We start from the raw sequence: 23,095 nt of genomic DNA on the forward strand, positions 1-23,095 counted from the left end.
AATGGTGGATTGTGATGTCCTCTGATGTCTCCAGCTTGCTGGAGAAATACAAAACTCCACAATTGTGTTTGATCTGAGTCTGAATGAGGGAACTCAACATGAGAACACAATTTCCAGAATTATTTCTCTTTTTTATGTTATAGAAATGACTGTCCGTATTAAAATCCAATCTCTGGTAAGTGTAGCAGACTTTCCTGATACCATACTAATACCTCAGTAGAAACTGTTATTCTTGAAATTTTTTTTTCACTTAAACGTGTTCTTTTTATCTATGACATTACTTCTTTACATTATATTGTATCTATAATGAAAAAAAGAAAACACTCCATCACATTTATCTGTCTTAATATATGTTCAATTATCTTTCAGTTGTTCATAAAATATTTGATTTTACCTATGCCCAAGAATCTGCAGCCTTACCTATTCTTTCTTCTGTAGTCTTTTAACTGTGGGTTCTTGTCACTCACCCCATCTGTGAACTGGCTATCATTTTGTGCTATGTATGAAACAAAATAGCTTCAGAGAAAAAGAGTGAGGATATCTCTTCATGCCACTCTCTCACCATGTTGGTTTGACTGTTTGTCAATGCTTGGAGTGAACTTCAGTCTCCTGAATCAGTAGAAAATTGAGTTTCTCATACCCTTAAGCCTAATCAAATAAGCAACATTTTTCAATTAATAAAAATAATATATAATTTAAAAAAAAAAGCTACAGAAATCTCTTTTCCTTTTCTTTTTTTTTTCTAAGAATTCATCAAAATAACTTGAAAAAATGTAGTCTTAGTCTATCAAAGAAATGCATACTTCTCAGATGAATAGTGAATCCATATAATTGTTATTATCTCTCATTCATTTTTAAAAATGTAAATGTAAAAAATGTATTGCTGTTTAATATACTTTTAAATGTGAACATGAACTGTATACATGTGCTCCAAAAGTAACGAAAGATAGAATAAATAAATAAAGCATGATAATCAGTGTTCATATGCAAAGGTCTCTACTATCTTTATTACCTAGACATAAATGATAATTATAGAATAAAGCAACACAGAGATTTACATTTTATGCATGCCTCAGGTCACTTTTTAGCCTTGGGGTCCTCATTCCTCTTCTGTCTTACGAAACTCACGGCTCTTCACTCGGAGCTTGTTGACCTGTGACTCTGCAATGTCAGCCCGCTCCTCAGCTTCCTCCAGCTCGTGCTGGATCTTGCGGAATTTGGAGAGGTTGACATTGGACAGCTCCTCCTACGTGGGAAGAGGGAGTTGTGAAAAGAACAGGGAGTGTGTAGACATTTAATATCTGAAAACTGGGCAAACAAAAATTTAAAGGCCATAGCAGGGCAAGCAGGACAGATTCAAAACAAAGGTAAGAAGCTGCTCAGGGTGTTAAGTCTGCCAGAAAAGAAAAGAACATCGGAGTGTCAAAAATGCCGTGGTCACATTACACACAGCACAGTCTAGGCAGAGTTCACGACAGACCCCTGAACAGACAGACTAGCAGCTGCTTCTGACACCCAGGTTAGGGTAGGAAGGAATAAACAGAGGTGGGAGGTGAGGCTTAGAGCAAAACAAATAGAGCTGGGGAAATATAGTTCTTCCCAAAACCAGCAATTCTTACTCTTACATTCCCCATTGTCTTGTAGCAGCAAATGCATCAAAATACTCAAGGCTGCAAAAAGCTGGACAGAAGAAAACACCAACACGCAATTCCACCTCCACCAGAAGGAAGTCTGGCCTTGGTCAGAGTGGTACTTACAGCCTCCTCTGCTTGCCTCTTGTAAGACTTTACTTTCATTTGCAGCTTGTCCACTAGATCTTGCAGCCTGAGAACATTCTTCCGGTCTTCCTCAGACTACAGAGAATGACAAGTAAGAGAAACCCTTGTTTGCCACTTTCTCTAAATTTCAGAAATGTGAAACAGAGGGAGTAACATTCCTTATGGAGCATTGCTGTCCAGGACAGAGGTCAAAATCCTATTAACTGTGTCACTGAATCAGGTATAGAAAGAAATCTCTCTAGCAGGCAATGTGCCAACATTTTGACTACCTGGAAAAAGAGTGTGTCAACAAAAAGAAGCCTCCTGTGTTACCTGGTAGGTCAGCTCCTTCACCCTCCTCTCGTACTTGCGCACACCTTTCACAGCTTCAGCGCTGCGCTTCTGCTCAGCATCAACCTCCCCTTCCAGCTCCCGCACCTGCAATGAGAAGCCCATCTTTGGAGCTTCCCTGTTGGCTGCTTACGTGACATGTTTGCAGGTGCACAAATACCAGCCCTACGCACTCTGGCCTCCAGCTTCTGGATTTGCTTCTTGCCTCCCTTCAGTGCCAACTGCTCGGCTTCATCCAGACGGTGCTGCAGGTCCTTCACTGTCTGGTCCAGGTTCTTCTTCATCCTCTCCAGGTGGGCGCTGGTGTCCTGCTCCTTCTTCAGCTCTTCTGCCATCATGGCTGCCTGAGGAGAGGAAAAGATCAAAGCCATTTTAGGACTGGAGACATTTTCTGGGAGAATACATCCACCATCAGCAGTGAAACGAGTCCCCAGCTCACATCTGTGATGGCCTTCTTGGCCTTCTCTTCAGCATTGCGGGCTTCTTGGAGTGTCTCCTCCATTTCACCTTGAATTTGGGCAATGTCTGTTTCCAGCTTCTTCTTGGTGTTGATCAAGCTCGTGTTCTGTTGAAAAGAATCAACATCACAACATTGTTTTTGTTAGCTTGAAATATCATATGAAGAACATTGCATAAATGTTGTTTTTGAATATAAATTGTGCCATCAGGTCACATGGGATTCTGTTCTAAAGGAGCTGCTGTGGTAGCTGTTAGTTTCTCAGCTATGATGAACAGTATTTCAAGAACATCGTCCATAAAGTCTTTCCTCGCAGTTTATCAGTCAACAGAGAAGGAATTTAGACTTATAAAGAAAAAAGACATAATCTTTCCTTACCATTTTCAATCTAGTGGCAGTAAAAATTTTAAATGGCACCACAGAATACTTATAATGACGTTGTTAAATTATGTTTATGACAGTATAAGTGTATTCCTGTTTTGTTATGATCAACTTATGTTTGACTTTACAGTCTCAAATGTAAATGTGAAAGCTGTTGAACTCAAGTCGTAGAGTAAGAACCTCACGTCTCTGAATTTGTTACTTTTAAGGTATCTGCACTGTAGTCTAGTGAAATTCATGTTATATGTGCAGCTGAAAAGTCAGTTTTTAATATTTGTTATCCATATTGTGAACATTACAATGCATTTTACAAAATATTGTTACAGTTCAGCCAGTCTTCAGTTATTTTATATGTATGGAGCAAAAGTATAAATACTACATATATTTGCACGCTGACCTGGGTATGGAGGAGCTGCACACGCTCACTTGCATCCATCAGTTCCTGCTCAGCCACTTTCCTCGATCGCTCCGTCTGCTCCAGGGCCACCCGTAGCTCCTCAACTTCAGCCTGCAACAGGTTTGCTCTGCGCTCCACCATGGCCACCTGCTCCTTCAGGTCCTCTTGTGCCCTGAGAGCATCATCCAACTGTATCTGGGTATCCTGGTAAGAGAGACAAAACAGATTGTGAGTATATATTTCCTATTTCCTATTTTCACATCAGTATAGAACTGATAGAAGTGTAGCACAGGAAAGTTTTAAGCCGTGTCAGAAACCAGTCAGCACATTTTAGTGGTGCCATACCTTGAGCACTGCCTGTGTGTTTCTCAGGTTCTTTTGTGCCTCTGCGGCCACACGGTTGGCATGGCTCAGCTGGATCTCCATTTCATTCAGGTCTCCTTCCATCTTCTTCTTCAGCCGCAGGGCTTCATTCCTGCTCCTGATCTCAGCGTCTAGGGTGCTCTGCATGGACTCCACAATCCTGAGGTGGTTTCTCTTCATCTGGTCTATCTCCTCATCTTTCTCTGCTATCTTCCTGTCAATCTCAGACTTCACCTGGCTGAGCTCAAGCTGCAGGCGCAGGATCTTCCCCTCTTCATGTTCAAGGGAAGCCTAAAAAAATATAAATATCAGTAAATTATATAAATAACAATGTCAGTAAATTTACATGAACTATTCTCTTGAAGAATAATGTAGAGCATGAGGTCTGAGACTGCAGGAAAGGAAAAAAAAGTATTCCTTTGTATCCAAAGACTTTAATGGTGTCCAAAATCCCCTGCTGCTTCTGCCTGGAGTTTATTCTCAATGCATATAATTTCATAAATGGTGTCTGAGGTTGCTAAACTCTGTCATAAGTAAGCAATTAAGAACAGAAGGCTGTACCTCAGCTTCCTCCAGTGAGGCCTGGAGTTCAGTTTTCTCTTGCTCAACCTGCTTCTTGACTTTCTCCAGCTCATGAATCGCCTTTCCTCCCTCAGCAATCTGCTCCGAGAGGTCAGAAATCTCCTCTGTGGGAACAAAGACCAACGGCATAGTCACACACACCAAGCTGACAGACATCTTTGCTGACCTGCAGGCACAGACCCATGTGGAGTGGTGGGTCGGGGTGGATAGTGAGAAAGTCCTGCCAGGAGCAGAGGGCCAGAGACTTACGCTGCAAGTTCTTGTTCTCACGCTTCAGCGTTTCCAGGTGGTCCAAGGACTCCTCATAGGCGTTCTTCATCTTAAACAGCTCCGTGCTGAGAGAGCGAGACTCCTTCTGGGAGGCTTCCAGCTCAGCCTGCGTTTCCTCATACTTCTGCTTCCATTCTGCCAGGATCTGAAGAGAAGCGGGGTGTCAGTATGGATGTGTCAATCAGGAGGGGATGCTCTGCCCAGGAACCCCTGGGGCTGGAGCCCAAAAGACCTTGTCAAAGTTCTTCTGCTTCTTATCCAGAGCTGTGCAGGCAGCATTCGATCGCTCCACGTCAATCATCAGGTCCTCCACTTCATTCTGCAGCCTCTGCTTTGTTTTTTCCAAGGAAGCACATTTGGCATTGACGGCTTCAACGTGTTCCTCTGCATCCTGCAAGCGTTGTGCCAGCTTCTTCCTGGAAGGTGGTAAGCACAGGTCCAGGTGAGGAAGCAAATGGGAGCCTGTGGTGTGAAGTCAGTAAGTTTTTCACAAGAGCACACTTAGCTACTTGGCAGTGCGTGATCCCCATTTACACAGAGGTGTAGGACCTCTCCCAGCCAGCCACTGTATTTCTATGTCTGAACCCTGGGCTGCAGCAGTTCACTCTCTGCTATTCACTCTGCTATTCACGCTAGCATCTCTCTGCTATTCTGTGTCTGAAGAGCTTTGCTGCTTCTGCTTTTCTGCAATGCATAGCTGCTCTTGGTTCTATTTTCTCTCTTCTTGGCATCCCACCCCCAAGCAGAACATTGACTTCTTCCCGACAATATCACAGCGGTCTCCTCAAATTTTCATTCTTAGTCTCTGCCAGCCTTCCTCACATTCCTCACATACTTGGCCTCCTCCAGCTCCTCCGTGCGCTGAATAGCATCCGTCTCGTATTTGGTTCTCCACTGGGCCACTTCGCTGTTGGCCTTGGACAGGGCACGCTGCAGCTCCCCCTTGGCTTCCTGCTCCTCCTCATATTGTTCCCGGAGCAAGTCACAGTCGTGGCGAGCAGACTGCAAGGCGTGGGCCAGGGCGTTCTTGGCCTGGGGAAGAATAGTTACGTGGCAATGAATGGAATTATCCTGGGAAATCTCCTGACTGAAATGTTGATGGACACTGGATTTTTCTGCTGTGATTGATGGCAAGCTACTGAATGAGAAAGGAAGAGCTGGGAATTTGAAAAGCATTAATGGATAGACAGTTGGGAAGGGGGAGCAAAGCCAATGTGGGAAGACTTGCACTGCATTACCTAAGTGGTTATTTTTCCCCCTCTCATCTTGTTGATTCTGTGGTTTCATACATTTATGATGAAGCCTGCTCACCTTTATCTCTTCCTCTAGGTGCCTCTTGAGTTCCTCAATCTGTTGGGTGAATGCTTGCTTGCCTCTTGACAGCTGAGAAACCAAAGCATCCTTTTCCTCCACCTGGCGTGAATATTCACCTGGAAAAGTTTGCAGATACACAAGCGTTTTATTGCCATTGATGGGTATTATTGTGGGTATTTAGGACTGTAAAACCAGACAATTAGAAGACCTTGCAGAAGCTTATGATCCCATTTCATGCATTTCTCGTTACAGGGGAGACAAAGCATTTTGGACAGACCATGTGCCCAGAAGGATCATTTCTGCATTAACTCTCTGACATTATTTGTTTGCACATCAGAGATGTGTATGTCTTACCCGATTCTGTCTGCAGACGAGCTCTTTGAGCATTGAGGTCATTGATCATGCGCTGATGCTCTTCTTCTTTAGTCTTAATCTCACTTAGCTGGTCTTCAAGAGTGCGACACATCTTCTCCAAGTTTGCCTGTGTGTCAACATACAGAAGGGGAGGGGTTAACCATTCACACTCTTAATAGCAAGTGGAAGAAGTTGCATTGTATAGAATTCCATTGGGGTAGAAATACCTGTAAGGTATTTCAGTACCTTGGCTTTGGAGACAGACTCCATGTTACTGGCCAAGTCATCAATCTCCATCTTCAGCTCACTCTTCTCCTTCTCCAGCTTCTGCTTCACTCGTTGCAGGTTGTCGATCTGCTCCCCAAGCTCAGCCGTGCTGTCCGCGTGCTTCTTCCGCAGGGTGGCAGCTGTGGCTTCGTGCTGCAGCGTGGCCTCTTCGAGGTCGCGACGCATCTTCTGAAATTCTGCCTCACGCTTCTTGTTCATCTCAATCTGAGATGCAGTAGCCCCTCCTGCTTCTTCCAGGCGCTCGCTGATCTCCTCTAGCTCCCTCGAGAGGTCAGCCCGATGCTTCTCTGCTTTTGCCCGAGAGGTTCGCTCTGCCTCAATTTCCTCCTCCAGTTCCTCAATACGAGCCTGGAGAACATTAGGGACCCTTCACACCCATGCCCTCCTCCTACCTGACCTGTGTCTGGGTGAGAGAGGGGTAGGAACAAAGACTTGCCTGCAGCTCCTTGATCTTCTTCTGTAACTGGATGCCCAGGGCTTGCTCATCCTCGATTTTGCTCTGGATCTGGCTGATTTCAAAGTCTTTCCTTTGCACAAACAAACCGTGTTAGAGCTCAAAGAAAACAGACAAGTGCACCAGCCCAGCACGCAGGTGCCCCACAGCCACTCTTACTTCTTCAGTTTCTCATCCAGCTGCTGCTTATCATTTTCCAAATCCATTATGCTGTCATGGGCCAGTTTCAGGTCTCCTTCGAGTTTCCTCTTAGCTCTTTCAAGGTCCATGCGCAGTTTCTTCTCTTGCTCCAGGGATCCTTCCAGCTAAATAGAAGACCATCAGTGCTCTGCTGGTAGTGTCTAACCGCATAACAGCTTTAATCTTCTCATATGTATCTGTACTTACATCGTCCACTTGCTGCTCCAGCTTGGTTTTAGCTTTGGTCAGAGTATTGACTTTGTCCTCTTCCGCCTGCAGGTCATCCAGTGTCTGCTGATGGGCCTCTTGGAGGGCTTTCTTCTCTTTTGTCAGCTTGGCAATGGTCTCATCCAGGGCTGCCATCTCCTCTGTGAGGTTTTTCACCTTTGAGAAGAAGGGAGCAAGTGTAAATAAAGGAAGTAGATACAGAAGTCCTGTAATAGCACAGTGCTCTTTTCTGGAGTGTGAGTGACAGGTTCTGCCTTATACCTTGTTTTCAGTGGCATGTTTTTCTTTCTCAACCTTGGCCAGTGTTAACTCAAGATCATCAATATCTTTCTTCAGCTCTGAACATTCATCCTCCAGTTTTCTCTTCTTGGCTGTTAGCTCAGCATTAATTTCCTCCTCATCTTCAGCCCTTTCGGTCACCTCTTTAACTTTGGCTTCCAGCTGAATTTTGGTTTTGATGAGCTGGTCACATCTTTCCTCAGCATCAGCTAAAGCATCAGCTTCCTGTTAGAGAAGCATAGTTTTATTTGCTAATCTCAAGTTTTAGCAAAAGCTAAACAGAAAAGGATATTTCCTGCTAAAAAGAAGAAATATGTAACTATTATTTTTTATTATCATTTCGGAAATAATTCTTCACAGCCTCTTTTAAATCAGAGAAGGTTTTTATTCTATTTAATTGTTTTACTCTCATCAAGTATTCTCTCTTTCTGTATTTCCAGATAACATGTCTGAATATATAAAAATACTTTTTTTACTAAGGATTTTGATTATTTTCCCTGAAAGTTAATAACTGAATAGAATTGTGCACAGATCATTTTGTTTCATCTCTGTAAACTTTTCCTGGCAAGACTGACTTAGAATTCCTCTTCTTTGTTTCATATAAATTTGTACATAATGTAGATACAATTGATGGCTTCGATTTGAACCTGACTATATTTTGAAGCTATGAAGTAGACACTTAAAACACATAAGCATTGTGTAAATATTGCTAAATATTTTGTTCTTCCAAAGGGCATTCGAGACATACATAGGGCTGACAGTTAGGATGTAGAGGGTATTTGTGTCTTCCTGGAATAGTAGCCGCAGGACGACAGGTGAGATACCATGTATTGTAAGAAAAGACATAAGGCTCTTTTATTTAGGCAACCGATTAAAACCAGAGTAAGTAGTCAACTGAATTGCTCTCCAGACTCTGTTAACTGTATATACTAAATCTCTAGTGACTACAGTTGGACATTATATTGTGAGCTTGCATGGAAAAATATACTTGTAGTCATAGAGACTTCAAAAGTCATTCTCAAGTTAGAATCTCCTGTTATAATATTGACACTGAGTGGTCTGAATTTTACTTTTAGTGATTCAGATTAAAATGTCTTCCAAGGCAATTTAGTGTGCAGTGTAACAGCTCCGTACTATGAGAGAGGATTTAGACCTTACATATTTTCCACTGGAAGAAATATACTAATAACACTCACAGCCTGCACTTGGAGCTGCAGATCATTCTTTTCCTGCAGCAAAGAAACCATTTTCTCCTCCAGCTCCTTCCTCTTTGCCTCAGACTTTGCAAGCTCTTCCTTGGTTTTCTCAAACTCTTCCTTCATGTTGGCCATCTCCTTCTCAGATTCTGCGCTCTTCAGCAAGGGCTTGATCTTGAAGAACAGCTTCATCCAAGGCCAGTGCTTGACATTCATGAAGGACCGAACATTGTACTGGATGCAGAAGATGGACTCCCTGAAGCATAATTAAAATGTACATGGAATATGTTCAGTGTGATGAGTGCCAACACTTTCCCCCAAGTCCAGTGACTTTAACTGAAGATGAGGAATGCCTACCTCCTCTCCACCATTCTCTGGTATTCCACTCTCATCAGGAAGCCCCTGCACCTGGCCTGTGTGCGGGTGATGAGCTGTGCCAGCTTCTCATCCCTCATCTCCTCCAGGAGTCCCAGCAGCCCAGCTTTGAAGAACACCTTGAGAAAGGGAATGTTGCAGCACATCACTGTCAGGTAGAGCAAAGTGCAGACCTGCAGCGAGTGAGCCAAGGAGGGTTTGTACCTTGGTGTGGCCAAATTTGTACTGGGTGTGGTCCACATCAATTGACCCAAGAAGCTTCTCAGAAGCCTTCTTGCTATCAATGAACTGTCCCTCTGGGATAGCACTGGCATTAAGCACCTTGTATCTGTGGAATGAGAAGAAATATGAATGAAGGCAATCTCAAGTCATAAAGTTATACTGTTTATTGAAAATAACAGCAGTCTTTGTAGCAGAATGAGGCTGAGGAAGTTGGCATTCCATCCCTTGTTTAGAGATACAGTTATAATCAAGTCCTAATCTGATAACAAAATTAAGGAAACTTCTACTGTCTTTAGGTGATCAGTCATAGATGAAAAGAGGACACTGGTCTCCAGCCATTTCAGCCCAATATCTTTTTCACTTGAACTATGCTGTAGAAAATTGCTAGAGAGGAACATTGCCACTATGTGTATAGGAAGAAAGCATCTTGCCCTGAAACGTGCAGCTGATACAATGGCCAAAGCACTCTATCTGAGTTTGCAATTTTTGTCTGAGGTCGTGTTGTAGCCACATCCCAAGCTGCATTTTTTAATATTGTAGTCATGGGCTTATGTAGCTCTATTGTGCTTCCATATTCAGAGACCCTGACAAAGTTCAGCTGTTTGATAACAGCGATCAGTGGGGACACCTGACTTAACTCTTCATTTCTCAACAATTTCTCTTTTGCTAGCCATACATATTGCCTTTGGTTATACATTCCAGCATCTTCTCCTTCTTTCAGTTATAATCAGATAGAGTTGGCATTAAAAAAAAAACACGAATGTTAAAATAGTTAAGATGTACAACTTACTCAGTAAAGACAGAATGGAGAGCAGAAAGGAGACTGACCTCTGTTTGAAGTCTGCATAGAGGATTCTGCTGGGGAATCCCTTCCTACAAATTCTGATCCCTTCCAGCACACCGTTACAGCGCAGCTGGTGTAGCACGAGCTCATGCTCCATGGCACCTAAGCAAATAAGACAATTATTTGATACTTCATGATAAAGCATAGAGAATAATGGTTGCATCACACTACGATTTCCCTCTACTTGAGCTTCTTACCAGGTGTTTTTGTTTCATTGGGGATGATACAGCGCACAAAATGGGGGTGAGTGCTCCGTAGATTGGTCATCAGCTTGTTTAGGTTCTCCTGTGGGTTCATGAGCAAAGATTTTTCATTAAAAAATTGTACCTCTGCAGTTATACTGTCAGATGTGAGAAAAGTGTTGGAAAGCAATAATGGATTTATTATTCCCGATTATTGCCATGCTAATTTGAGTTTTCTTCTGCCTTTCAGTCTTGAGCATGAGAGAAAGTCACAAAAATGTGTAATGTGCTTTCATGAGACTGAGGGATACATCCACTCAGACAGGACACCTATGGAGAATGGTGACCAGAAGTTCATGGAAAAGGCATAATATTGAGTGAAAGATGATTCTTTGTAATCATCAAGTTCTCACTCTGTGGAAGAAACTTCCTATTGGTGGGAACAGAAACAAAACCAAAAATACGACAAAAGGCAAAAGAGGCAAGGACCAAGTTTGCAGAGAAGAATGAGAAAGGGAAGCTTAATGGCATTAGGTGCTACTTGTGAAGATATATTCGACGATGGTAGAGCAGGGGTAAGACAAGAAAGACTCCCTGTTCAGTGAGAATGGGGGTCACAAGTCGTAGAGAAAAGGCATGAGTGGTGGGTCCTATAGCACCCCTTTTTAGAAGTGTTTTTAAAAGCAAACACATCTCTGATTTTAGCAATCACTTTTACTAGCTAGGTCCTAACAGTTCTCGGTTTAGCCCTGGTTTGGATCAGGGGCAAAGCTGCTCAGACAAATACCTCTTTCACAGTGTGAAAAACTGTTCAGAATGCCAGATAGTAGCTAGATGCCACAGGTGCTGAAACAAGAGTGTTTCCATCTGCCTTAAGCTCTGTCCATTGGTGGAAATTGACATTTCCCTATTGCCTTGTCTTCATATGTATAATCATGTGCAAAAAATTGTGTGTTGTATATTATGTGTTATGTATTATCATGTGCAAATGCACGTACATTTGTATGTGCCAGTCCAGACCTGAGGTTCCCTGAGGCAGGTAGCCAGAACCACCATTGTCCTCCCCAGGCAGAGAGGGGGAAGGGCTTGATCCTACCAACCAGCCTACTTGTGAGTAAATGAAACTGTAGCCTGGCCTAAGTACTTTTTCCAACATTCAAAGAAAGGCTAGATCAAGATGTATCTTCCTCAGCTGGCCTCAGCTGACTTGCAGTCAGCTCATTTATCAATAAGCAAAGAGATCTTCTTGATGCAGAAAAATGTTAACAAGTGCAGTGAAATGGCCTTGGAGTTAGTGTGAGGTTTCACAATCTTCAATGAAACAAAAAGAGAAAAAAAAAAAGAGATAATTACTTCTGTACTTACTCTGAAAAGAGCTGATACAGTCTGGAAAGAAGAACCTTTCTTCTTTCCTCCCTTCTTGCCACCACCACTCTCTGAAGAACACCAAAGACAAGATGGTTTTACAACTTTGATTTGTAAAATTTTTCTCTATGAGACTGCAAGAAGTTTGTTCATATGTATCAGTCATGCTAAGAAAGGAACCTAGGATGCTGTGGGGAACAGAGTCAACACTTAATCTAAAGGAACACAGGACCAAAGTTGTGTGATAATCCAAGGGATTATCATGGCTGAGTGGAAGGCCTGAAATACATTTGATCTTTTCTTTTATTAATAAATTCAAGCCATAGGAGACTCTGCACAACATGCAGTTTCTTTAGAACACTCTAACTGGTATTCATGGTTCTGGTAGAGTTATTAAATAAAAATGAAAATATGAATTTCACAGAACTGACCTGCCTCTGCTCCAGTAGAGGCAAAGAGTAAGGCCAGTGTCTTCATGGATGATTTCTGGTATAGCCCCACAACAGTTTCATTCAGGGGGTCTTTGTTCTTGTCAAGCCAGCCAGAGATGTTGTAGTCCACCGTGCCAGCATAGTGCACCAGGGAGAAATGGGCCTCAGCCTTGCCTTTGGCAGGCTTGGGCTTCTGGAAGTTGTTGGACTTGCCCAGATGCTGGTCATAGAGCTTGTTCTTGAAAGAGGTGTCAGTTGCCTTGGGGAACATGCACTCCTCTTCCAGGATGGAGAAAATGCCCATTGGCTGGAAGAAGCAAAAGGAAGAAAGAAAAGGTGAAAAGCAGAAAGAATCACAGATAAAGAAATAGCTTCCTGAGTGGGACAATATTAACGCTGTCAGGGATTATTCTTCTGATCAGCAGAGCAAATAGTAGAATAATTTAAATTTATGTATTTACAATATCACATTTACCCTTTCAAGCTACATTTATATATATATAAAAAAATCAGTGCATTTCTGAAAATATTATATGTTGTGAATTACACCAATACCTTCTCAATGAGTTCAATGCAGGCAGCCAGGTCCATCCCAAAGTCAATGAACTCCCATTCAATTCCTTCCTTCTTGTACTCCTCCTGCTCCAGCACGAACATGTGGTGGTTGAAGAACTGTTGCAGTTTCTCATTGGTGAAGTTGATGCACAGCTGTTCCAGGCTGTTGAACTTCACAATTACAAAGAGAGATTACTATTAATGTAAATTTAGAAAGCTAGGGATAAAGAACAGTGCTGGCTTTTTGTACCAAATTACAGGAGGATCTGCAAATGTTCCTTCTTTGCTCAGCCAGGAGTTTTGAACTTCTGTTGTCTGTCTCTTTTGTCAAGCTAAACTTTATCCATATGTTTATGACCCCTAGAAGCTTAGGTCACTTTAATAATTTAGAACTGTCAGTTTTGATTTCTACTAGACTGGGCTAATTCAGTTATGGCAGAGTCCACAGCACAACAGTTTATCCAACATTTCCAAATGCTGATTTTAGAGCATGTCCCAAGCCTTCTAAGCACAAATTGTATGTATGGAACTGGTGTCTCTGCATTAGGTACCAAATGCCATGTTAGTCTACTGTATGTAATCAGTCAAAAAAACTGCATTTATAGATTTCTATTGACATATGTGCAACTCAAAAATCTATACCAAATTAAAAACCTGTGGGATGCTTTAGATGCAATCTGAAAGGATCAAACCATTTCTGCAAAGAAAAAGGGCATAATTCCTTATGAAGTACTTTGGCACACATTAGAGTTACTTCTAAAAGCATGGTTATAAAACACTGTTCTTACATCAAAGATCTCAAAGCCAGCAATGTCCAGGACACCAATGAAGTACTGTCTCGGTTGCTTGGTATCCAGCTGTTGGTTGATGCGAATAACCATCCACAAGAACATCTTCTCAAAGACAGCCTTTGCCAAGGCACCTACTGAATTGTATACCTAAAATAAAAACCAGAAGGCTTATAGTTATCCTGCAGAGCAAAAGAGGAAGACCGGAGGATTTGTCAACAAAACAGGGATTTTTGTTACCTGCTGCACAGTTTGACCCTTGGTCACATATTCATTCCCAACCTTGACTCGGGGGTAGCAGAGGGCTTTGAGCAGATCTGCTGAGTTCAGACCCATCAGGTAGGCAGCCTTGTCAGCAACTGAAGACCAAAAAAGTCAGTTGTTAAGGTACCAGAAGACATTAGTGTTCCTTGAAAACAAGTACTAAAAGGCAATTCTAGTAAAGATAAAAAGATTAGGTAAGACAAAGAGCTAATGTATTTGTAGTTCATCATTAGCAACATTCCCCAGTAATTATAGACCATTTATGCTGGCTATTTTTTCCTCACCTATTCTTAGCTTATTGTGAATTTTGAATGAAAAATCTGTTTAGAGACATTTAGGTAGACAGACTTCTCAATAATAAATGCTGAAAAAGAAAAAGGAAAGATAAGCCTGGGATGATGACCAGGTTGCAGATAATCACAGTTCCTCTCGGAAGCAAATACAGTGCAATTTGTTTCAGTGACTTGTGGTTCAGTAACTTTAAAGACATAATACTCAAGAGAGCACAATGCACAAGTGTCAATTATGCCCTTACGAATCTACAGCTAAATGTATGAGATGGAGGGTAATTTTTAGAAGTGCATCCTCAAACAAAAAGGTTGTCATTTTACCTTCTGCTATTGCTTTTACTATTGAATTCAAACTCTGCCAGCAGGCACAGTATGTAAAATGATTTGTTGCTTATATAATTCATACAAAATCATGATAAAAAAGTATAGGAGATTGCTGCATGAATATTGGACATGATCTAACAGTCGGAAATTGTGTCAAGAGATATTTAGGCTGGAAACTGGGGAAAATTTTCCAATGAGTAAGGATAGTGAAGTACTGGAATAGATTGTATGTTTTCCTCAATGTTTTCAATAGCAGATAAAGGAAGCAAGATTGCCCAGTCAATGGCATCTGCAGCAGGTGGAGAAGATGAGCTGCCACAGTCCTCTCCCAGCTTTATTAGCAAATAAAGTTAGCAAAATAAAAGATGACTTTGCCACACTAAGAAATTTGTCCACAGGTCCAGAGTAATCCTCAGGAGAGGATTACAGTGCCTGTGCAGCAGAACCGATTTCAATGGAATCAGGGTTACGTACACTGCTCCAAATGTTTCCAAGATTTGGTCAGCAAAATACCACCACTTAAATAAAGTTACAGCTATTATTTGTAGCGTGTTCCACTATTATTCTTCATCATTATCAGATTCAGTGCTATTTTATTCCTTGCAGTCATTTTCATTTATGTCTTAACTTTTCTAGAAAAAAGCCAAAACACACACTCTAAAAAACAACTCAAGAAAAAAAAGAAGAACCTTAATAGTACATGTTTATGATATATGCAAATAACTCTGGTTTCACGGAAATACTTCCATGAACTTTTAAGGGAATGCATGTTTGAACAATTCTAGGCAAAGCAAACATGATAGATGTATCTTAGATGTCTATTTTTCAAACAAAGTCCTCGAGACATGTTGAGAATCTACAGAAAATGAAGAATATATGAGCCACAGCTGCAGTACTGACTGATGTTCCTTTTTAACCCCCCATGTAAAATCAAGTAGTACAATGCTCTCCGTTCAGGCATTGTGAATTGTCCCCAGAATACGGGCTTTGAAGGAGAGTAGCTTCAGGATTCTGGCTTCTTGTCACCTGGAAACAATACAATTAGGAGGTGGCTACAGCTGATGGTCAATGATAGTAGCTACCTGGATACATAAACTTAAGCCAGTGAGCAGAGTGGCTTCTGGTTCTGTGCCAGGTCTGGGAAGCTGACATTCAGAGTAACAGCAACGCTTGCTTCTCTTCTGCCTGACTCCTACTATGTCCGCCAATGGAAGCGTTCGTTAGGATTCACTGGACCTTATACTTTACATTGTTCAAAATCATCTGCATCTTCCCCTGAGCTGTGTTCTTCCAGCAAAGTACTCTGGTTAGGACACGCTTATATTCTACAACGCTAGCATCTGGCCAAATGCACAGGCTGAATCAGTGATTCTGACCCTGAATTACTGCCTGTATTAGCATATGTTCTGGTATATACTGTGCTCCTGTATATATTGTGCCAGTACCTTCTGTGCCGTCTGGCTCTGCCTGCTCCTCACGCTGCTTCTGCTTAAACTTCAGGTTGCCATAGTGCATGACAGCCCCCGTCAGCTTGTAAATGGCTGTCTTCTCATCAGGAGTGAAGCCTAGGATGTCAATGGCACTCTAACGGAAGAATTATTAGAGTAAGTACCATGCCTGTTAAAGGTCAGAGTCCACCTAAGAAAAATTCTGTGCATTACTTACATCCGTGGCCATCAGCTCTTCCTGGTCGTTAATGCTGGGAACCGTGATCTCACCTTGACTCACGTACTGATAGTCATAGGGGTTGGTGGTGATCAGTAACATCTCTGAAAAGAAGGACAAAACACATACAGATCAAATACAATTGTCACATAAAGGAATTAAATGTTTTGCCATGACCTCTGTCTGGAGAAGTTAGTGATCTTTCCTACCAATTAGCTCCGGCTTCTTGTTGGACATGATCTGATAAAATATGTGGTAGCTTCTTTCTGCCTTGAGCTGGAAAGTGACTCTGGACTTCTCCAGCAGATCTAGCAAGGACGGTAGGACAGAGTTAGCAGAAGAACTGAGGAAGGCTGGAAGGAAAGGGATCAGGCCAGGAGGGTCACTTACATGTTTCAATGTCAGCAGAAGCCAGTTTCCCCGTGGCACCAAAATGGATTCTGATAAATTTACCCTGAAAGAAGCACAAAAGTCAATCGAGCTCTGTTTTACCAGTCCTGACTGCAAGAATATTCAAGTCAGTGTGCTGATAAGAAAAACGTAATTTTGTCTCAGGCAATGACTTACAAAGCGTGAGGAGTTGTCATTCCTCACTGTCTTGGCATTACCAAAAGCCTCCAGCAGTGGGTTGGCACTGATGATTTGATCCTCAAGCGTCCCCTAAAATAGAAATCTTATTGTCATGATGTAGCTCATAAATAAACTTGATAGTTGCAGGTTCCTACCCATAGGACCTCACCTGAATTTTGCCCGCCGGCTGCTGCTCTTCCTTCTTCTTATCCCCGCTCGCTGCAATTGTTGCAAAGTACTGGATGACACGCTTTGTGTTCACAGTCTTCCCTGCACCGGATTCTCCGCTGTCAGCCCAAAGAGAGAAGCAGAGAGTGTGTGGTCAGGCAGGAGGTCCCTTGGCACCGGGCATCCCCGCAGGGACCCAAGCAGGGAGTGTACATACGTGATCAGGATCGACTGGTTCTCGCGATCTATGAAAGAGGCAGAAAGAAACAGACTTTGTAAATGAACACAAAAAGACTGAAAAATAATGCAATAAATGTAAGTTATGACAAGAAAAATATTCTGTATGTTTTTTTCCCTTTGTTTACTCCTAATAATTTTTTTTCAATTTCAATTCCTTGTAAAGCAATTCGCACCATATTCTTACCTCTAAACATATCCACAACACTCTTGCCTCTAAGTTAGAGAGATATGGATTTGATGGGTGGACTGTTAAATGGATAAGGAATTGTCTGAATGGCCCCATCCAAAGAGTTACAGTCAAAGAAAGGATCAGACTCCAAATGGTTAATGAGTGATGTCCCTCAGGGCTTGTACTGCGACAAACACTATTTAATACCTCCATTAATGACATACATAGTGCGATTGAGTGCACCCTTAGCAAGTTTGCAGACGACACCAAGCTTAGCGATGCAGTTGATGCACCAGTGGGAAGGGATGCCATCCAGAGGGACATTGACAGACTTGAGGAATGGGCCCATGTGAATGGCGTGATGTTCAACAAGGTGAAGTGCAAAGTTCTGCATCTGGGTCAGTGCAATACCCAATATCAGTTCAGACTGGGGGATGACTGTCTTGAGAGCAGCCCTGCAGAGAAGGACTTGGGGGTACTCGTGGATGTGAAACTGGGTATGAGCTGGCAATGTACACTCGCAGCCCAGAAAGCCAATCAGATCCCAGGCTTCATGAAAAGATGTGTGGCCAGTAGGGCAAGGTGGATGAATCTGCCCCTCTACTCCACTCTTGTTAGACCCCACCTGGAATAGTCCCTCCAGCTCTGCAGTCTCCAGTACAAGACAGACATGGACCTGTTAGAGCGGTCTAGAAGAGGGCCATGAAAGTGATCCGAGGTCTGGAACACCTCTCCTATGAAGAAAAGCTAAGACAGTTGGGGTTGTTCAGCCTGGAGAAGAGAAGGCTCCAAGGATACCTTATTGAAACATTTCAATATTTAAAGGGGGCTTATAAGAAAGACAGAGACTTTTTACCAGGGCCTGTAGTGACAGGACAAGGAACAACAGTTTAAAACTGAGAGGTGGCAGATTTAGATATTGGATATAAAGAGGAAATATTTTCTGGTGAGGGTGGTGAGCCACTGGAAGAGGTTACCCAGAGAAGTTGTGGATGCCCCATCATTATATGTGCTCCAGGTCAGGCTGGACAGAGCTTTGAGCAACCTGCTGTAGTGGAAGATGTCCTTCCCAATGTCAGAGGGAAGGACTACATGATTTTTAAAGGTCCCTTTCAGCCCAAACTATTCTATGATTCTGTAATGCTTTTCCATGAACATTGAAAACCCTTGAAGGGCTATATGCTTCTTCCCTACTGCACTCCATGGTGTTTTTTCTCCTCATACAATAAATTGTTTCTGGTTTTGTTTTTTTAATTTTCTGCTACACAGACGGTATTTAGAGCAGTAGAGAAAGGCAGAGTAAGGACCCATGACAAAGGAAACCTGAGCACGGGTAACAGTTCTGAACTTAATAGCATGGAGAAAGAAAGGAATGAAAAGGTGGAAGCAAAACTGGCAGCAATATGTAATTCTGTTTCATTTTTTCATGTCATGGTTTTATCAAGACAAATCTGAATATTTGTGATATTGATGTTTCCTATAGTCCTTTGATGAATTAACTTCACAGCATTAGACAGAATTTTCACATTACACATGGATCTCATACCCTGTTCACTTTCACTACTTCATTACAGACATAATTATATTCCTTGCTCCACCTAGTCCATTTGGCTTATCGTTTTTCCTGACACACTAACGGTCTCTGGTACTATACTTCCTTTTTAGAAATACTGACGTGAAAAAATCCTGTTTAAATTAGCAGTGATTATGCTATAACTGAAATAAAACTCTAATGATATGTTAGCATATTTTCAGCATATTTATCAGGGAAACTCTATAATTACTTTTAAAATGTCTTTTTGATGGAATCACTTTGAGAGCCACTCACCAGTCAGCATGAACTGATAGGCATTGTCGGAGATGGAGAAGATGTGTGGAGGGGCCTCCTGGCGCTTCTTGCCTCGGTAGGCCAACACCACCTCTGGGTTGTACACTGGCAGCCACTTGTAGGGGTTGACAGTGACACAGAAGAGACCCGAGTAGGTCTGCGAGGAAGGAAGACAGCACGTTGGCTTCCACTAAGCCTAGGAGAGCAGTTCCTCCTAGCTCCCCAAAGGAAGACTGCTGATGGTACTTACGTAGATCATCCAGGCTGCATAACGCTCTTTGAGGTTGTACAGCACAGCGGGTTCGTGGAGGTGGGTCATCATGGCCATGTCCTCGATTTTGTCGTACTTGGGAGGGTTCATGGAAAAGACCTGATCTTCCTTCACGGTCAGGGTCTGTCAGAGGAAAGAAAGAGATACATGTCAGCTGAGAGCCCAGAGTGGGAATTAAATGCTGATTGTAAATCTTGCATTTTACCCACCTCTCCACCTTCAGTCTTGACAGTGACCTTCCCTGATTCTTTACTCTGGATTGTGCTTTTCACATAGGATTCCTTCGCATGTACCGCAAAGACTGAAGTCTTGGCATCAAAAGGCTTGTTCTGGGCCTCGATTCTCTCCTTTTCTGACTTTCGGAGGTAAGGAGCTGCCTCCCCAAAGATGGCCATCTCAGCGTCTGACGACATGGCTGCACTTTACTGAGTGCAGCACAGCACGGGGCTGAAGTGGAGAGACATACTACAGCACTGACTGAAGGAAGAAATGACTTTGTACCACATACCTGACTCTGTAGTGTTCTGCTCTGCCTATTCTTACAGTCTCCCTCTATGTCTTATCTGCTTTTCAGCCTAGATATACTTTAATTTATTTAGATCCTAAAGAAGATGGGTGTCTTTGATTTAGATTATTTTAACTTTCTCTCCCTTATTTCAACTTACATGTTCAGTTCTTTAGATCTAGCAATGTTTCAGTAGGCTATAGAGAAAGATTGGATTGATTGGCACAGTATAAAAATTTCTGTACGAAGCAGCAGAGATACCAATGGAAGTAACCTTATTGAAATTATGAAAGCCCGCTTATATCCTTTCTCTCTTGCTCATCTTAGACCATGTAATTTATTGACTATAGAGATAGAGCAATGTAAGAAAAAAGGTGTGGAGTAAGAAGCAGCACAGGTGTGAATTGTCTATGCAAAGCTTTTTACTCAGAAATCAGTGTTTTCGCTTCTCCAGTTGTTCTGCCTTTTCCAGTTCAAGCTGATTGATCCTTTAAGATTAACTTGTACCAAAGAGGAAAACTTCAACAAAAAAAGCATTCAGAGGGATTTGACAAAATCTTAACCATATATATGCTGTTTATTCGTCTTCTCTTTCCCGGATTTCTGTTTACAGGCAATCTCCTGCTAAGAGTTCTGTGTGGTAAGAGGTCAACTATTTCCCAGCAGGTACCAAACAAATGTGTCCAACCCAGTTATGAAAGGAAACTTGCTGGTTTAGACAGGTAGAATTGCACTGCATTAGTATGCACAGATGTAAAGTGATACGGGAAGTGCCCATACAGCTGCATTAAAAAACCATCCTGAAGAGTCTTTTCCTATGGAGTAGGTAAATCAGAGTCTTACCTCTTGTGATACCAGCTGGCTCTCAGGCTGGAAGCTGGTCAATACTGAAAAGCAGAAATGACAACATCCTTCTTATTTTTACACTGATACCCAAGGATAAGTCACAGGACAAAAATATGCTGGTGACTTAAAAGCAGAAAGAAAATCTCTATTGACACAGCTAGTCCTTTGAGGAAAGCAGTTGCACAGATAGCCAGCACCCAGCCCTCCATACTCTTACCTTGAAGCTTTCCGTGGAGACAAAACAGACTTGTCCTACCAGCACTTTTATAGGTTCTGGTCTGCACATACAACTCCCTCCTCCTCTTTCTTAGGTCAAAAAATTTTTGGCAAAGCATTGTTTGGCAAACTTGACTGAGTGTATGATTCCCATTCGTGCTCGTGGATATATTTAGAAATATTTGAAGTCTTACTAGCTATGTGAATAAATCTCCTATAAATATTTTGACTAGGAATCTGAAAGGAGGAAGTGCCATCCAGCAAATAGAGAAGGACACTGGGACTTGGAATTGTTGGCTTCTCTTCTGACTCTAAATTGCTGTTTGACATATAAGATTTGTGTGTCTCAGGACTCAGCAGTAGTGAGAAGCATTACTATTACAAAGAGCTTTGGGGAGATTCTATTCTGAAATATTCTGGAAATAAAGAATAGGAACAATCTAGTATAGTCTCATTCCAAAAGTTTGGACAACTATGTCATATTTGTGTTACTGCACCTATTTACAACTCCTTAGCATTTTGCTTGCTACTTTCAAAAGATCAGACAAGACTCTTTATCCCCCTTGATTCACACATTTGATTACATCTTTTACCTTCTTCTGAAGTATTGCTGATTGGCTAGAATTTGAAATTGGATTTTAAAGATATTGTTTTGCTGTTATCCATATCTGGTTGTGGTGGTTTGCTCAGATATATGTCTAGCAGAAATTCTGGTAGGGTCAGATTAGCAGTGATTACTGTTTTTTTGCATCCTTCATCCTTTAGGTTTATTGGCAGTTTTAATTTGCCAATTTGCTGCTATGGTAGAGACCTTGGACAGTGGCTATAGTTACCAAATGCAAGAATGGGGTTTAGATCACAAGCACACCTCCTCCAGCCTTCCCAAGCACAAACACAAACCACACAGAAATTTAGAGAACTCCTGGGAGGCTCCGGGTCTTGACATGTTTAACCTGTGGATGTATACATGACTTTTTTTTTCCCCCCATAGCAATCTAGTGCAAATGCTAGGTATTCTAGGTAGATTTATTCTGCCAGAAGCCTTGTTCAACAGAAAGTATTAGAAAAAGTAACCTAAACTTCACCCTAATAATACAAATCTAGACAAGAAGGAAGTTTTTTCTTAATCTTAAAATGCCTTGTCATTTCTAAAACAAACAAACGAAGAAGCATTAGTTTAACAAAATTCACAAAGGTTTTGGATGCTGTTTACATAGAGGAAGAAGAGCACTTGACTTGTTCCAATACATCAATGACAATGCATTGTGTCTTAAGACAGGCACATTGTTTACCTATGTACAAATACTTTTAGTTGTGCAGATAGCTTTTAAACTAAGCATGATAGTTCTCAGTGAAGGTGAATGTTAGGCAAACCTGGTAAGAGATGCATTAAGTAATTGGGAAAAAAAAGCCACTCACATGGCTTTTAGCAATTCATAGAGAATTTTAAGGATATGGCCACTTTAGGGAATGTGATGTGGCCATATCCTCTCATGTTACAGATACACACCAGTCAGCAGAAGATTTATATCATATCTTGTGGGAAGGGTGTAGGGGGAAAAGATGCAGGTAGAACACTCTAGCTGTTCTATGTAATAGAAGTTTGAGATTCATGAGGTGTCTGGGAATACCTTCTGGGTCCTGCAGAGCTGTCATTTCCTTTGCAAAGAGTTAGTTATGATCTGCTATTTGAAGTTCTTCTATGGATCTAGGATGAGGTGCTGTGATTCCGTACCATATTCTGAAGGCTCATGCTCTCCCTCAAATGTCTGGGAGGTGAAGCACTATAAGAAGGATCAGAGAGGATGACTAGTCTTCTCAACTCACTGCTTTAAAGAACTTTTGTGTATTTCCAACAGTGCATGTACAACTGAAACATCTAAGATCGAGTATTCTTTTCTAAGGCTGACAATGTCTTTCTGAACAGTAGAGATTTTATCGTTTCTGTTTGAAAAATAATATTGAGTACTTGTAGAAATGTTGTTGAAGAAAACTGAAAGGTTTTATTCATCCTCTAGCATGCAAAACAGGATAAAGGGAGAGAAAGAAAGGATAGATTTTCTCCCCTTCTTCTAATGCATTATTTAATCGTTTAACAAAGAACAGACTTGACTTGTCTTTATATG

At 41.8% G+C, this 23,095-nt stretch overlaps 1 protein-coding gene across 1 annotated transcript; it reads right to left on the minus strand.

The window, feature by feature from the left end:
* Positions 1 to 1,099: 1,099 nt before the first annotated feature.
* On the minus strand, positions 1,100 to 19,825 carry LOC137670445 (myosin-1B-like). The gene is made up of 38 exons (XM_068413298.1): positions 19,612 to 19,825; positions 19,382 to 19,525; positions 19,132 to 19,288; positions 17,112 to 17,139; positions 16,896 to 17,013; positions 16,724 to 16,816; positions 16,547 to 16,610; positions 16,366 to 16,464; positions 16,157 to 16,260; positions 15,937 to 16,075; positions 13,854 to 13,972; positions 13,614 to 13,763; positions 12,826 to 12,996; positions 12,271 to 12,577; positions 11,840 to 11,910; positions 10,490 to 10,577; positions 10,277 to 10,394; positions 9,431 to 9,554; positions 9,209 to 9,345; positions 8,852 to 9,107; positions 7,638 to 7,880; positions 7,356 to 7,532; positions 7,128 to 7,273; positions 6,951 to 7,041; positions 6,473 to 6,862; positions 6,227 to 6,353; positions 5,870 to 5,988; positions 5,394 to 5,590; positions 4,791 to 4,974; positions 4,538 to 4,703; positions 4,268 to 4,392; positions 3,689 to 3,997; positions 3,344 to 3,547; positions 2,548 to 2,673; positions 2,282 to 2,452; positions 2,091 to 2,195; positions 1,758 to 1,853; positions 1,100 to 1,246 (listed from the first exon to the last, which is right to left on the minus strand). Exons 1-38 carry the CDS (start codon positions 19,813 to 19,815, stop codon positions 1,100 to 1,102), a joined length of 5,814 nt encoding a protein of 1,937 aa, XP_068269399.1. The 5' UTR covers positions 19,816 to 19,825.
* Between the last annotated feature and the right edge of the window lie 3,270 nt (positions 19,826 to 23,095).

This window comes from Nyctibius grandis, chromosome 15 (assembly GCF_013368605.1).
Source record: "Nyctibius grandis isolate bNycGra1 chromosome 15, bNycGra1.pri, whole genome shotgun sequence".
NCBI classification, from domain to species: domain Eukaryota; kingdom Metazoa; phylum Chordata; class Aves; order Nyctibiiformes; family Nyctibiidae; genus Nyctibius; species Nyctibius grandis.

Coding starts and splice junctions, on each gene's coding strand:
- LOC137670445 (XM_068413298.1), bottom strand. CDS start 19,815: ATGTCGTCAGACGCTGAGATGGCCATCTTTGGGGAGGCAGCTCCTTAC. Junction 5,591..5,869: donor ACCTAGAGGAAGAGATAAAG/GTGAGCAGGCTT, acceptor ATTCTTCCCCAG/GCCAAGAACGCCCTGGCCCA. Junction 4,393..4,537: donor TGAGAACAAGAACTTGCAGC/GTAAGTCTCTGG, acceptor TTGTTCCCACAG/AGGAGATTTCTGACCTCTCG.